Below are 16,803 nucleotides of genomic sequence, written 5' to 3'. Positions count from 1 at the left end.
GAAGCCGTGCAATCGCTAACTCAAACACTCAGCAGTTGAATGAACCCGCTTTCGGAACCGCACCTCAAAAACTTGTCAGAAACCGATATCACACCAAACCAAACAAACAAACCCCCCTTTTTTTAATTTTATATAACCTTTTTTTTTAATTTTATATAACCCCTTTTTTTAATTTTTAAAATTACTTTAATAAATATAAAGGTTTATTATTATTATTAACCACTATTATAACTAGTATTATTAATGATTAATGATTATTATAAAACCAATGATTATATAATGATTATATTATGATTAATATTATAATTAGTATTATAAAAAAACAAAACAGATCCAAAAAGACTGTCTTCTTCGTCGTTTTCAAAAGGTAACCCTAATCAGATTTCAGCCGCCAAACTTATAACAATCAAAGCATTCTCCCTGTTGCAGGTGGCATCGACCAGAGAAGGTGATATGAAAACTCTCGAACACTAGACTACTCGAAGACAATTTTAACTTGTGAACGGACCCGAAAACAGAGGATGGTGACCGGAGATGATAACTGTAGGTGAACAAGATGACGTAGCAGGTAAGAGATGATAACGCAAGAAGATGATTTCGGAGCTCTAGGATGGTTAACAGAGGTGGATTGAGGACAACGATTGCAGGTTTCCGGTGATCAGTTTTCCGATGATAATCGTGGATGGTCGGAGTTGGTCGAATCGTCGGAGATGGACGTTGGTGAAGATGATCAATGACTCGAGATTGTGAAATGGAGATTGCGACTTGAAACCTGAAGTGTAGATAACTCGAAGTCTCTGTCGAGAACACACCACTCGAGACCTTGGTTGCGACACAGAAGGTTGATTGACGAAACCGTGGTTGCGACTCGAGATAGTGGATGTTGATGACTCGAGATCTCGGTTGCGACTCGAGAAGAATGATGACTCAAGACCTTATTGATTGATGACTCGAGACCTAAAAGTTGATGACTCGAGACCTTGGTGTATGACTTGAGTCCACTGAGTGACTCGAGATTTGTGAAGTTGAGAGCTGTGTCCTTAAAAATTGGAGTCGAGACCGTTGTTTCCTTAAAAAAGGAGTCGATACAAGTTGTAACCAACCCGAGGGATGACTCAAAACCAGAGAGATGTAGATAGAAACAGATAATTCGAAACCGTGAAGTTGCTGTGTTGGATTTAAAATTTTGAAAATTATATTAATTGTTTTCAAAACACAACCTTTTAAAAATCAAATAATAATTCACGAAAATTTTGGGATTTAGAAGACTTTTGGAAAGATTTTAGTGAATCCTTCAAAAATTTCGAAAATTTCGTTTAACTATTAACAGTTTGCAAAACAGATCAAAGAACCAAAAATGGATATTTTCTAATCAAAACCGGATGAACACAGTGAAGAACGCGAAGAACACGATGAATGTTCTTGGAGGTTTTCAATAATTTCATCGAAAAACTTGAATATTTGATATCAAAACGAGCCTAGAATAGGTTCTAAAGGCTCTGATACCACTTGTAAGTCCCGTGAAACTGGATCTTTTAATGATATCAAACAACACCAAGTTTGTGCGGAATCCAAACTTTGTGTGATTCAAGAATAAACACGAAAAACTGAAAATATGAAGAACAAGAACAATACCGAATCACATTTAAACACTTGCACAGGATTCTATTACTTGAATAAGCAAAATCGTCTGGTACAATTGTTCACAACCAAATCGAATCACCTCTCTCTAAACTCTAGAATTTCTGTAACAATGAAGTTCCCAGAGGTTCAAAACTAAAAACAAGTTGGAAACTTGTTTTTATACAAACTCAAGCCCAATTCCCTACATGGGCTCCCATTGGGCCTGCTTGGCCCACATGGCCTAAAGCTTGGTCCAAGTGACCTATAAAGGTTCTAAAACCTAATATAAACTAACCCGGTACGGCCCAGTTCGTAACCATAACTCGTTGTGTTAATTTGATGCGTCAGTCTCACACTTTAGGGCCTAACAGAATTTGTATCACCTTCCTACTTATGTTATTCCAGATATTAGTAGTAATATGTGTCACTCATCTACAAATGAAAAAGGTAAACTTATTGGAGATATTTTTTTCTAATTTAATTATGAATTGTAGTTTTGTTCGTTTATTTTATATACTTTTGTCTTCTAAGATTCATCAAGAAAAATCTCATCAAGGAATGTCCATCACACTCCTTTTGGATGTACTAAGAAAATATCCAATTTTGTTGAGAGGACTCCATTATTAGATATTACAAATTGTATGTTTTAAATTTTTGGAAACAAAACATTTTTTTAATCTTAGGTTTTATGAATTGTTATATATATCTTATTTTACAAGCTTCAGTATAGGTGGAATATCTAAAATTGAATTACAAATGAGTGATGAGATGTTACCAGATTCTGTCGTTAAGAAGATTCATGGAATTTCTAAAGGTATAAGATACGAATGTAAATTCCTGTTAAGTTTTCAATATGTAGATAACTTATGTTGACTATAAATTTGCTAAGTCTGTAGATTGTATTGATCATGGAGATGCCATCTTTGTGTGTTCTAAATGTGATGCAATGTTATGGGAAGATGAAATGCTTAGGGGAAATCAAAAACGTAAGAAAACTTCCTATTCTCTTTGTTGTTCAAATGGAGATGTTGAGCTACCACGACCACCTACACCTCCTCCATTACTACGTCATTTATATAAAAGTCATACCTCACAGTCTCTCAATTTCATGGATAATATTCGAGCATATATCATGATGTTTTCCTTCACATCTCTTGGTGGGAAGGTTGACTAAAGTTATCAGAGAGGTAAAGGTCCTTATGTATTTAGACTACAAGGTCAGAATTATCATCGAATGGGTAGTCTATTTCTGGATGATGGGGAAGAACCCAAATTCTCCCAGCTTTACATATATGATTCACAAAACGAAGTTGTAAATCGTCAAAAAGCAGTAAGGTAATTTCATTATGATAATTGTGGCATTTATGAATATATATTTTGCTTTTCAGTATATTTACATTCATTACCATTTGAAATGAATGTAAATTTAAACATTTTATATTTCTGGCAGTTCTCAGATAGAATGCAAAACTACAAGAAACAATCATCTTTATAGTACAACCATAGAGGGTCTTAAAGATATGCTGGATTCTTGCAATCCTCTTGTCCAGTCCTTCAGAATGGTAAGTGATTGTTTTCAAGAAAATGAGTTTCAAGATGTAAGCTTGAAGCTTATTGGAACAAGAGATAAGGATTGAAGAGTTCACAATTTGCTAACAGCATCAGAAATTGTTGCGTTAATAAATGGTGATTTTGATGGAGCATTTGATAAACGGGACGTTGTTGTTAGAAAGAAGTCTCGTGGTCTTCAAAGAATTAGTGAGCTTCATCCCTCTTACCTTGCTTTGCAATATCCACTTATTTTCCCATATGCAGAAGATGGTTATAGAGTTGGTATTAAACATAGAGGGATTGCGATTGATAATGAGGTACTTAGAACCAATCTTACAATTAGAGAATTCTTTTGTTACAAAATTCAAGATAGACAGAATCAGTCTTCAGTGTTAGTTAATGCGAAAAAACTATTTCAGCAGTTTTTGGTTGATGGATACACGATGATAGAATCTGCCAGGTTGAATTATATAAGGACACAACAACCTAAACTTAGAGCACAAAGTCTTAAGAACTTGAATGCTATTGTTGAAAGTGGAGAGAATAATGCCTCAAGTTGTGGTAAACCTATACTTTTACCTTCATCATTTACTGGTGGTTCTAGATATATGATGCAAAAGTACTTGGATGCTATGGCAATTTGCAAGTCTGTTGGATATCCCAATTTATTCATAACGATGACTTGTAATCCAAACTGGCCTGAGATTTACAGGTGTTTGCACGATAAAGCACTTAATGCTGAAGACAGACCGGATATTATCTCTAGATTATTCAAGTGTAAATTGGATCATCTTATAGTAGATTTCAAGAAACATAAATTCTTTGGTGATATACAAGTAGGTACCCTTAAGTTATATTTTTTACTTTGAACATCTAATTATATTTATCTAACAGCTCACTGTTCAAAAATTTCAGTTTTGTATACAGTGGAATTTCAGAAGCGTGGACTCCCACATGCTCACATATGTTTGTTCTTGGGTGCTGAAAGAAAATTTCCAACTGCATCTGATATTGATCATGTTATTAGTGCTGAGATACCAGATAAAGAAAGAGATCCTAAATTATATGAGCTTGTCAAGCAATTTATGATTCATGGACCATGTGGTACAGACAACCCACTTTGTCCATGTATGGTTCAGCAAAAATTTTCTAAAAAGTTTCCCATAAAATATGTAGATGAGACTTGTGTTGATTCTGAAGGATATCTTGTCTATCGTCGTCGTTAAACAAGTAATACAGTAGTAAAGAATGGTGTGACACTTGATAATAGCTTTGTAGTTCCTTACAATGCTCTCCTGCTCAGAAAGTATCAGTGCAATGTTAACGTTGAATGGTGCAACCAGTCAGGTTCTATCAATATTTGTTTAAATATGTTAATAAGGGGCCTGATAGAGTCACTGCTTCTGTTTTTCAAGCCAATAGCACCAAGAATGATACGAAACCGAATGTAGTTGTAGATGAGATAAAATCATACCACGATTATAGATATATCTCTGCTTGTGAAGCTGCTTGGAGAATATTCATGTATGATATACATTATAGATATCTTGCTGTTGAAGTATTACCTTTTCATTGTGAAGATGGTCAGGGTATTGTGTATAACGATCATGATAATTTGTGTGATATTATTACTGATCCAACTGTGAAAATGACAATGTTTACAGAGTGGATGAATTGTAATAAAGTCGATGAATTTGCCAGGACATTGAGGTATGTTCAGTTTCCGGGATATTATGTATGGAATGCTAAAAATCGCAAATGGAATTGAAGAAAGCATCCGTATGGATCAATTGGGAGGACACATTATGTCCCACCATCACTTAGTGATTGTTATTACCTAAGGATTTTACCAAATCATATTAAGGGACCAACCTGTTTTGAAGATATAAAAACAGTTTATGGGCATGTATTTCAAACATTTAAAGATGCATGTTTTGCACGGGGGCTGTTGGATGATGATAAAGAATATGTTAATGCTGTCAAAGAAGCTAGCACATGGTTAACCGGAGATTTCTTGAGGACTTTTTTGTAATGTTGTTGCTGTCAAATTCGATATCTCGTCCTGGTGTTTTTTGGTCGGAAACGAAGTCCTTGTTATGTGAAGACATTCTGTATCAGCAACGAAAGATAACTGGTATTGCAGGTAATGTGATTATTTTTGTTGGATCGTGCCGTGACCCTAAATAGTCAAGTAGAGCAGTTCATCTTCATTTACTAAGGCGGAATCAAAGTAAACAAAGTCACAACAGCTTGTTCTCTTTAACTTTCTTTCTATTACAGCTTTTGTGAGCCTTTACACGTATTTCTGACAAGATTATGGCCGCACCTCGACTCTATAACAATGACCTTATTCCGCTCGAACCGTTACAAATGAAATCACACATCAACTATTTATAGCCTACCTGATTCCACTTGAACTAACATGACAATCCCAAGCGAAATCTGATTTCTCTTGAACTGTCCATGCGGAATCACCAAAATGAGTTTCGAGCGGAATAACAAGCAAATGATTTCGCTTGAAATGACAAACATGTCATTTCAAGCGGAATAACATGTAAATACCGTTTTCTTTTTTTCCAACCTTTATCTAACCTATCTAGACCTAAGACCTGATTAAGACGTAGTTAACAGACATTCAATGCACCAACAGACTCCCCCTTGGATGTTGACGAAGTCTTCGGTGTCGAGTCTTCAGTCTTTGTCTCTTTCCAAATTGTCTTGTCATTGTAAACACTCTCTCTTCACAGGTTCACGATCTCATTCTGACTCTATCTTTAATCTTCCAATCTCCCCTTTGACTGTTGATCCAGAATCTGACTCCCCTTTTCACAGACTCCCCCTCTCGATATGCTGGGACTTGAATTCTGGTTCAAACTTTGACTTTTTGATGCCGTGGGATTTTGAAATCCACAACCTGTTTCTCAAACATATAACATTACAATCTATTGATGTTCAACAATAAATCACATTATCTATCAGTTTTAGAAATCCACTCAAGTATTGAGGTCCAAATTAATGACCCTGATTACTTAATTAATCTACAAAGCCCAACTTATTGACCTTGGTTGATTTCAGACAAATCAAACTGATTTTTGATCAAGAATTTTCAAACATTTTCAGAAAAATAACAAATTTCAAGTTAATGAACTTGTTTTTGACTTTTTATCAATAAGATTTTATCAAGATAAGCTCTCCTCATCCTCCAGTCCAGAAACTTCCTGCATCTGCTTCAACATTGAGAATCAGACAATCAACTTTCTACTTTGGTTTGTCGGAAAATAAAGCAGAAACGAAAATCTTTTTGGATTTTTAATAAAGTTTCTAAACTAACAATGAAATACATAAACTTAAATGCAGAATGTAAACTATTTACAGATATATTTTTGGTGAGCGTGTTAGGGAATCATATCAGGTATTAAACAAGTTACTAGTACCGTTAAGCTTTAATTTCATACTCAGAATTAAACAATTCACGTAGATTGTCGATATACTGATCCACTTAAATTCTCACACAATTTTCAATCTGTTCTGGATACGAATCAGGTGAATTAAGAACTTAAACTCATTCATGTGTCCCACCTCTTGAATATACTCCCGTATCCAGATCCCAATATTCAGTCTTACATGTGAATATACCACAGACGATATCTGTAAGGGGTTAGATGCGAAACCGTGAGAGCTCAGGTCAGAACTTCCGTTCAGCAGAGAGATGACGGCTTCGACTTTTCGGTGTGTCCCCTTTAGAGGAACTTTTTTACAATAGCAATGATTATCAATTTTATTGTTTAATCATTTGTGCTGAGGGTTGTGCTATGTTTCAAGCAATGCGGAAAGTATTATTCGAGGACAAGGTTAGAACTTCCATTCAGCAGAAGTCCCGGAATAATACCCCAGAAATCACTGAGTATAAAGACCTAGTATTTCAGAAAGAGGAACCTTTCAAACGAGATTTCAGGGGTTACCTATATATCCAAGTAGTGTTCCCCACGAAATAAGCAAGTAAAGATTTTATATTTATATCCCGAACAAACATACTAAATGTGTAAAATCCTATCGACACATCATTAGTGAGACTGTTTAACGCTTTATGCTTTACAAATCTTCAGCGTACAGTAACTGTTAAGCCGATATACTATCATTTTCCCTTTTTCACACAAACTCTTTTTCAGTTTTCTATTGTTTTTGGATTTTTGAAATTTTCTCATGTTTTTGTATTTTTGAATTTTTTACTGTTTTTGTATTTTCTGAAAAGAAAGGGTAGAAGAGTGATAATCTAATGATTTCAAGCTGTAGTGGTATGAACTCCTCGTCCTTGGCTCTGATACCACTTGTTGGATCGTGCCATGACCCTAAATAGTCAACTAGAGCAGTTCATCTTCATTTACTAAGGCGGAATGAAAGTAAACAAAGTCACAACAACTTGTTCTCTTTAACTTTCTTTCTATTACAGCTTTTGTGAGCCTTTACACGTATTTCTGACAAGATTTTGGCAGCACCTCGACTCTATAATAATGACCTGGTTCCGCTCGAACCGTTACAAACGAAATCACACATCACCTATTTATAGCCTACCTGATTCCGCTTGAACTAACATGACAATCCCAAGCGAAATCTGATTTCGCTTGAACTGTCCAAGCGGAATCATCAAAATGAGTTTCGAGCGGAATAACAAGCAAATGATTTCGCTTGAAATGACAAACATGTCATTTCAAGCGGAATAACATGTAAATACCATTTTCTTGTTTTCCAACCTTTATCTAGCCTATCTAGACCTAAGACCCGATTAAGACGTAGTTAACAGACATTCAGTGCGCCAACAATTTTATTAGAGTTATATACAACTACATTAAAATTATGCAATAGCTCTATTATTGGGAAAAAACTAATACTTTTTCAACATTTGTTTTAGATTGGATCTTCAACAAGAAGAACTTGAAAATATCTGTCTATCTGAAAATTGAAAAGTTGCTACTTACCAATGGAAGTACAGTGAGAAATTTTTATGCCAAGTGTTCCGGACAATTATGTTTCATCGTAGAACAATTGATTGATAATGAAAGAATTATCGTATGACAAGCTAGCTCTTCAAAGGGAACATGATGGTTATGTAAAGTATTTAACTGCCGAACAGGAAAGGATATATAAAATTGTTATGGAAGCGATTTTAAAAGGTGATGGAAGTGTGTTTTCTGTATATGGTTATGGTGGAACTGGAAAGACGTTTCTTTGGAAGACATTCTCAACTTCATTACGATCAAAAGGTGAAGTTGTATCGAATGTTGCATCCTGTGGAATTGCTTCACTTTTGTTGGATGGTGGTAGAACTGCTCATTCAAGGTTTGTAATTCCAATCAACATTATTGAGAATTCAGTATGTTCGATAGAGCCTAATACTGAGTTAGGTGATTTAATTAAAAGAGCAACATTGATTATTTGGGATGAAGCACCTATGACTCACAAGCATTGTTTCGAGGCTCTTGATAGAACAATGAGAGACATATCATGTTCCAGTCAACCGAACATGCAATCCAAGCCGTTTGGGGGAAAGGTCATTCTATTTGGTGGTGATTTTAGACAAATTCTTCCGGTCATCCCTAAAGGTACCATAACAATGATAGTCAATGCTTATTTGAATTCTTCTTATATATGGCGGCACTATCAAGTACTAAAGCTAACTGAGATTATGGGATTAAGAGTTGGTTGTCATGAAGCAGATTTGAAAGAAATAAAGGAAGTTGGAGAAAGGATTTTAAAGCTTGGTGATGGTCTACTAGGTGAAGGAAATGATGGTGAGATTGATATTGAAATTCCAGATGATTTACTTATTCATGACCAAGTCAATCCTATTTCTTCTCTCATTTCATTTATATATCCAGGCATGAATAAGTTTTTGTGGGATTTAACGTATTTCCAACAAAGAGCGATTCTTGGTCCAACTAATGAAGTAGTGGATTCAATAAATAAAGAGTTGTTAGAGAGTCTGCCCGGTAAAGAAAAGGTTTATTTTAGTTTAGATAGTTTATGCCAATCGGAGGAAGAATCAGAGCTTAATATGGCATTGTTTCCTCCTGATGTGTTAAACAATCTTCGTTATCTGGTTTACCTAACCATAAATTAGTACTGAAACTTGGTGCTCCGGTGATGTTACTCAGAAATATTGATCAGGCAAATGGATTGTGTAATGATACATGTTTACAAGTCAGGAAGCTCGGAAAAGTTGTGAATGGAGCAAAAATTATCACAGGGTCTAATATAGGTCACCATACTTTGATTTCAAGACTGAAGATGACACCTTCTAATAAAAGAATACTAGGTGAAGTGTGATGCGTGTGAAGTGTTATATATATTAGGTGTATATTTTAAGCCCTTTTTACACTTTTTAGCAAAGTTTTAAATTTATAAACACGATATTCACTAACACTAAACACACATATGGGCAAGTGCACCCATCGTGGACGTAGTATAATGTTGGTAAGATACCAAGGTTGTCCAAGGACACAAGAGCTTTTAGTACCAGTTTATCCTCAACGTCTAATCAAATCAAAATGTTAGAAAAAGGTTTTTGAACAACAAAAATAAAACTAACTAAAATGCCGAAAGTAAAAAATAAAAGTAAAACAGATAGACAAGATGAATCACTTGGATCTGACTCGTGTGTAGTGTAACCTTTGATTATTTTCGCACTTTTGCACTTGTTTCAGAGATTATCTTAGTTATTGTAGTAGGCCCCTCTTTTGAAGGCAATGTTACCCTCAACCCATTAGTTTGAGTCAGCAAGGATACAAACCTAAAGGGTCGGATTATTGAAAGATAATTAATTAAGTTATTAATGCATAATGTGGTAGGCCCCTCTTTTGAAGGCGACGTTACCCTCAGCTAAGTAGTCTGAGTCAGCAGGGATACAGTCCTAAATAGTTGGGTTAAAGTTTTAATAGTAGTTTAACTTATGAGGGGATCAAAGAGTTTGGACCCCCGCCATCCAATACCGGTGGGTATTGAAGGAGGTCCTACTAAATTTGACCCAGGTCCTTTGCAGGATATATACACTGAACAATGGCAAGACTCTTACCAAAACATTCCCTTAACCCCCGACCAGGTAGCCAACATACCTCCATATAGACCGTGGAGATATGAATGGTGAAAATCTTTTATTTTATATAGACAGTAAAATAATGCCAAGACACCACGGACAAACGACAAGGAAGAATCACCTTCAACATAAGAAGCTAGTAAGTAAAGTCATTAATACAAAACCAATTAAAAAGTGCAAAAGATTAAAAATAAAAAGTATTACACTAAACACTTGTCTTCACCAAGTGATGTAAGAGACTTAGGCAAACATGGCCTTTGATTGTCAAGAACTCTTACGATCAATCTTGGATCCCGAGACGACTCACACACTCTATGATGGATAATGGATTATGGTGGTGGATGATGGTCTTGTGATGGTGGTGGGTGGTGGGTGAAGTGTGTGAGAGGTGGTGTGCCAAGGGATGAGTTGCAAGAGCTCCAAGCACTCCTACTTATAGGCTGAACAGAAGCTCGGGCATGGCCCCTGTCCACTGGGCACGGCCCCGTGTCCAACTGTCTCTCTCTTCATTAATTGTAATTGCAATAAATGCGCCTGCAGTTAGTTGACCACGCCCTTGTGTCTACTGAGCACAACCCCGTGTGCAGAAGCATATCTGTACTATCAAGATTCACCTGGATTTTGCGAATCACGGCCCCGTGTCCACTGAGCATGGCTTCTACAACTTTGTCTTTTCTGCTGACACTTGGGCATGCCCCCGTGCTCACTGAGCACGGGGCGTGTTCAGTCTTCTACTTTCTTGTTTTTGCTTGGGAAGATGCTGTCGGGGGGTCGGGCATCACATGTTTGTTCCTTTTCTTGTATTTATGTTAGATTTAGCTGTCTTTTTGCTTCTTTTGTTCATTTGAGCTCATTTAATCCTTAAAATACAAAAGGAAGACAAAAGCATACTTTTTCCAACGTTAGAACTAAAAAAGGGTTAGTTTTATGCCACATTTGATGTAATTTATATGTTGCATTTTGTGCACATCAAATACCCCCACACTTGAATCCTTGCTTATCCTCAAGCAAAACTCTTTATAATGTGGCTTTTTCACTCCCAAATGGAATGGGTAGAAGAGAAGGCTTTTGGGCTTGTCATAGAGTGTCGGGATTTCCAAGATCTTAACTAAGTTTTATTTTCATCTATTTACAATCCTATTCGTCACGATTTATTAAAAACGTTTCATAAGATAAATTATTTATTAGGGTATAACATGCCTTTTTAAAATTTGATTTATATAAAAGTTCACATACCTCACGGGGGATCACTCAACACTCGGCCGAAGGTGTAGTTTTAGTGAATCACCCGAGAGCGGCATGGAACTTACTCCTACCATAAGCTTGCCAAGCAATCAATCCTCCTCCTTTTTAACAATATACCTTTGTAAATATCAAGAGGACTTTTTGGGTGAAGGGCTAGGCTTGGGCTAAAGGTGGGTGGTTGGGTTAGTGGTTAGTAGAAAAGGCGAAATGCATAAAAAGCGTCGGTTTTCGTAAAACATTTTGTTTTTGTGACTTTTTATTTTAATGAAGCATTTATTCAAACAAGCCTTCCTTTTGATGAGCTTTGTTTGTTTATTTCCAACTTCATCATCATTTTTTAAGGAAGATGTCACAAGAAAACCGAGCTTTGTTACTAAAATAAAGGGTTTAAAATGAAAAAGGGTTTTGGTGGGTAAAAGGGTTTTTGTTTTTGGGTTAAGAAATGAAAATGTTTAGGCTCAAAGGGGTTAACTAGGGGGATTTTGGGTAGATGGTAAAGAAAATGAAAATAATGGTGTTGAAAGAAAAAGGGGTTAGTCCTAATTCCTCCATCATTTACTTACTCGGGTTTTAGTTGGTGCGGACCGGGAATGCATTATCGTGGCAAGTTCGAGAGTTGTAAGAACCAAGCGGCTACTCACACAACAAACGAAAAATGAGCATTTAGTGTAAAGATATATATTTGTATGCTCAATAAAGGTTGAAAACTCGCTTTTGTGGGAATGAGTTTTTATGTGATCAAGTATATATATAATCAAATTTTAACTAAGCTTGTCATGTCGTTTCATAATTTTCTAATGTTGGTTTGTTTTTTATCACGACGCAATCGGTTGTAAATTTGTAAAAATATAACCTTTTTAGGTCTTGACATTCCCAACTTAAACCTAGACAAGTAAAGAGAAAATAAAAGTTTTTGAAAAAAATTGGGGTGATTAGCAGTTTCAATAGAGTTTTGTGTAAGGCTTGTTAATTAGGACTTGCGAGATTCAAGGCTTTAGCATCCCCCCCACACTTAAATTACACATTGTCCTCAATGTGTCCCAAAAATAAATTTTTAGGTTGATTAATTACGTAATAGGGTGTTAAAAAGCAAAATTTTATGTTACTGGCACTTTGGACACGACCCCGTGGTGACCGGGCACGGCCCCGTGTTCAGGTGCCAGTAACAAGATTTAACAAAAATAAACAGAAGGTTGGAAACGGGGGCGTGTTCAGTGAACACGGCCCATGTCCAGTTACCTGAACTTGGCATTTCTTGCAGATTGTTCAGCATAGGGCCGTGTTGGCTGGACACGGCCCGTGCTAAACTTATTGTAATGAAGAAATTTTTGTCGGATGGCCCTGTTTTCGTGCATGGGGTGATGTTTCTCGTTTCCCTTGTTATCCTTCACCATCCAGAGTGTGTTTTATTCATTACAACATCATCCAAAATCATAGAGAGATACATAACATTCCTAGAAAATTAAAAATAAAGAAAAGAAATAATAGTTAAAAATCCTAACTAGATAGGTCAATTGATACATAAAATTATCATAAAGACTTCTACTTCTTCATTAAGAAAATTTCGGGAATAGTTTCCCGGTGTAGTAGGACTCTTGGCCGAGGGTTATCTTCCTAGATGTTGTCAAAGCCATTCTACTATCTCCCTAGGGAGGAAGAAGGCGGCTTCGTTCTCCTCAACATCTTGCGGAGGAGGGGGAGCACTCACCAGGACCCCTTGTACTATGTCTCGTGGAGGTTCCGGGTGCATAGTATACTACTCAGCGGGTATGATGACTTCAGGCACCACGTTCCATACCCTTTGGGTAATTATAGGCACCAAACGAGGAGAGGCGAGAATGTGCAACCTCTAGTGCAAGAGGTTTACTTCCCGGAGACACCCTTCCAGTCCCACCGTTAGATGGTTGATACGGTCGACCAATGCTTCTTCCACCCCCGTCATTTCATCAATAGCCTCTCTTAAGGCGTAAACATAGTTTACAAGAGAGTCTTCCGCCGTTGATGACCTCCTCCCCTGTCGGTTATTCCTTGAGTGCGATGAAGACGTTCCGCTTGTCCTCCTCTTTATTTCTGGGAAAATAGATCGAAAAGAGCTCAATTTTTACGAAATAGTCCCTCGGACACGGCCCCGTGTTCAATGAACACGGCCCCGTGTTCAATGAACACGGCCCTGTGTCCAGTTGTCTGCAGGTTTTTAGAGTAAGGAATCTTGGAGTTTTAAATTATTTTCTTGGTTTCCAGTCAAATTTTAAGCATAGATTATTTAAAACAAAGTTGCATAACTTATTTTAAGTAAGATTCCTTGGATAATAACCTTACAAACATCACAATAAAGGTTGGAGTCATGGAGCTTCCAAGCTTTAATGGAGGTAGTTATTGAAAATTGAAAGAGAAGGCAATGAACGAAAGTGGAAAAGACAAGATGGCTCTTAAGAACCTTCTTTTAGAACATACCTAGGATAGTATGAGTGAAGATCCAAGGAATCTCTGTCTTTTGAAATGGTCAAAATGAGCAGGAATCTTGCTGCATTTATAGAAAACGACAGCGCACTGGACACGGCCCCGTGTGCAAAAAAAAAACCTGAGACATTTTGTCCGTATTCTGACAAAATCAGAAGGGAATCTTTTAGGTGGACACGGGGGCGTGCTGACCTGGACATGGCCCCGTGTCTGGAAGCTGTCTCATGGAGTTTGTTTATTTTCAAGGAACTTATCCGTATTGGGTGGTTCCTTACTGGATGGAACAACCCCAAAGTGCCTAGGGTACCTTAATTGTTCTAGATTAAGACAAGAACGCAAGAGGTTGTCGGTGAGGGTGATTCCTATGCTAAATATAGGTGGACAAGTCCAACCCTTTTCCGGGCTCTCGTTAAAGAAGGTCTATGCCGAATCGCTCAGGTCTATGTATACATCGAACGAAGTCGATGGAGAGTCCTTCAAGGCACAATCGGCACAGGGACGACTATCGTCCAAGTCTTCACTAGAGTTGAAGGTAAGATCGGAAACAACGAGGTTGTTTTCATGTGAGCCCAACAATTCTTCTTGGTCATCGTCTTGAGATGAATCAATGAAATCCATCCTAAGTTCTTTTTAGCCAATTAAGAACTAGATTTTCTAATTGAAATAGCTCGTCAAGGAGCATTTCTCCTAGAATATCTGGTTGGGTGCCTTCGAGGGAGAGATAGTGATTATTTTTACTTTCGCTCCTCTTAAGGTTATAGGGAGACGATGGGTCTATATAGTGGGGCTTATAATTTAGAAAATAACATTCAAATTCTTTATGATTACCACCACATAATTGACACCACGTACCATAAGAGTGTCGAAAGTAAAAAGTATTAATATCACCCATGGTTGTGTTAGAAATTACCAACCGTAGGGATCTAACGGTTCTGTTTTCAGTAACTGAATCTTGGGCACGGGGGCGTGTTGAGTGGGCACGGCCCCTTGTTCAGCTTACTGTCTGACTTGAAACAATATTGCCAGTTCCAATGATTGGGCACGGGGCGTGTTCAGCAGGCACGACCCGTGCTGGGTTCTGAAGAAGCTGAAAAACTAAGAAAATTATAAAAAAATTGATTAGGCCGCTGATTCTTAACTTTCTTAAATTCCTTTTGTCCCCAGCAACGGCGCCAAAAACTTGATGCGTGTGAAGTGTTATATATATTAGGTGTATATTTTAAGCCCTTTTTACACTTTTTAGCCAAGTTTTAAATTTATAAACACGATATTCCCTAACACTAAACACACATATGGGCAAGTGCACCCATCGTGGACGTAGTATAGTGTTGGTAAGATACCGAGGTCGTCCAAGGACACAAGAGCTTTTACTACCGGTATATCCTCAACGTCTAATCAAATCAAAATGTTAGAAAAAGGTTTTTAAACTAGAAAAATAAAACTAACTAAAATACTGAAAGTAAAATTAAAAGTAAAACAGATAGACAAGATGAATCATTAGGACCCGACTCGTGTGTAGTGTAACCTTTGATTATTTTCGCACTTTTGCACTTGTTTAAGAGATTATCTTAGTTATTGTAGTAGGCCCCTCTTTTGAAGGCGACGTTACCCTCAACCCAGTAGTTTGAGTCAGCAAGGATACAATCCTAAAGGGTCGGATTATTGAAAGATAATTACTTATGTTATTAATGCATAATGTGGTAGGCCCCTCTTTTGAAGGCGACGTTACCCTCAGCTAAGTAGTCTGAGTCAGCAGGGATAAGTCCTAAGTAGCTGGGTTAAAGTTTTAATAGTAGTTTAACTTATGAGGGGATCAAAGAGTTTGGACCCCCGCCATCCAATACCAGTGGGTATTGAAGGAGGTCCTACTAAATTTGACCCAGGTCCTTTGCAGGATCTATACACTGAACAATGGCAAGACTCTTACCAAACCGTTCCCTTAACCCCCAACCAGGTAGCCAACATACCTCCATATAGACCGTGGAGATATGAATGGTGAAAATCTTTTATTTTATATAGACAATAAAATAATACCAAGACACCACGGACAAACGATAAGTAAGAATCACCTTCAACATAAGAAACTAGTAATTAAAGTCATTAATAAAAAACCAATTAAAAAGTGCAAAAGATTAAAAATAAAAAGTATTACACTAAACAATTGTCTTCACCAAGTGATGTAAGAGACTTAGGCAAACATGGCCTTTGATTTTCAAGAACTCTTACGATCAATGTTGGATCCCGAGATGACTCACACACTCTATGATGGATAATGGATGATGGTGGTGGATGATGGTGTTGTGATGGTGGTGGGTGGTGGGTGAAGTGTGAGAGAGGTGGTGTGCCAAGGGATGAGTTGCAAGAGCTCCAAGCACTCCTATTTATAGGCTGAACAGAAGCTCGGGCACGGCCCGTGTCCAACTGTCTCTTTCTTCATTAATTGTAATTGCAATAAATGCGCCTGCAGTTAGTTGACCACGCCCATGTGTCTGCTGAGCACGACCCCGTGTGCAGAAGCATATCTGTACTATCAAGATTCGCCTGGATTTTGCGAATCTTTTAGTTGACCACGGCCCACTGTCCACTAGGCACGGCCCCGTGGTGGGCAATAGAAGCTTCTACAACTTTGTCTTTTCTGCTGAAAATTGGGCACGCCCCCGTGCTCACTGAGCACAGGGCGTGTTCAGTCTTCTACTTTCTTGTTTTTGCTTGGGAAGTTGTTGTCAGGGGGTCGGGCATGCCACGTTTGTTCCTTTTCTTGTATTTACGCTAGATTTAGCTGCCTTTTTGCTTCTTTTGTTCATTTGAGCTCATTTAATCCTGAAAACACAAAA

The 16,803-nt window shown here is 37.4% G+C and overlaps 1 protein-coding gene across 1 annotated transcript; it reads left to right on the top strand.

Moving 5' to 3' along the window:
* Positions 1-8,227: 8,227 nt before the first annotated feature.
* On the top strand, positions 8,228-9,292 carry LOC110943537 (ATP-dependent DNA helicase PIF2-like). Its single transcript, XM_022185278.1, has one exon. The coding sequence runs from the start codon at positions 8,228-8,230 to the stop codon at positions 9,290-9,292; it is 1,065 nt and encodes a 354-aa protein (XP_022040970.1).
* Positions 9,293-16,803: the final 7,511 nt, after the last annotated feature.

Source organism: Helianthus annuus, chromosome 5 (genome assembly GCF_002127325.2).
Source record: "Helianthus annuus cultivar XRQ/B chromosome 5, HanXRQr2.0-SUNRISE, whole genome shotgun sequence".
Classification (NCBI taxonomy): Eukaryota; Viridiplantae; Streptophyta; class Magnoliopsida; order Asterales; family Asteraceae; genus Helianthus; species Helianthus annuus.
This window is presented reverse-complemented; position numbering and strand designations above follow the sequence as displayed.

Bases quoted from the DNA above. Each gene is read 5' to 3' on its own strand.
- LOC110943537 (XM_022185278.1), top strand. From the start codon at position 8,228: ATGAAAGAATTATCGTATGACAAGCTAGCTCTTCAAAGGGAACATGAT.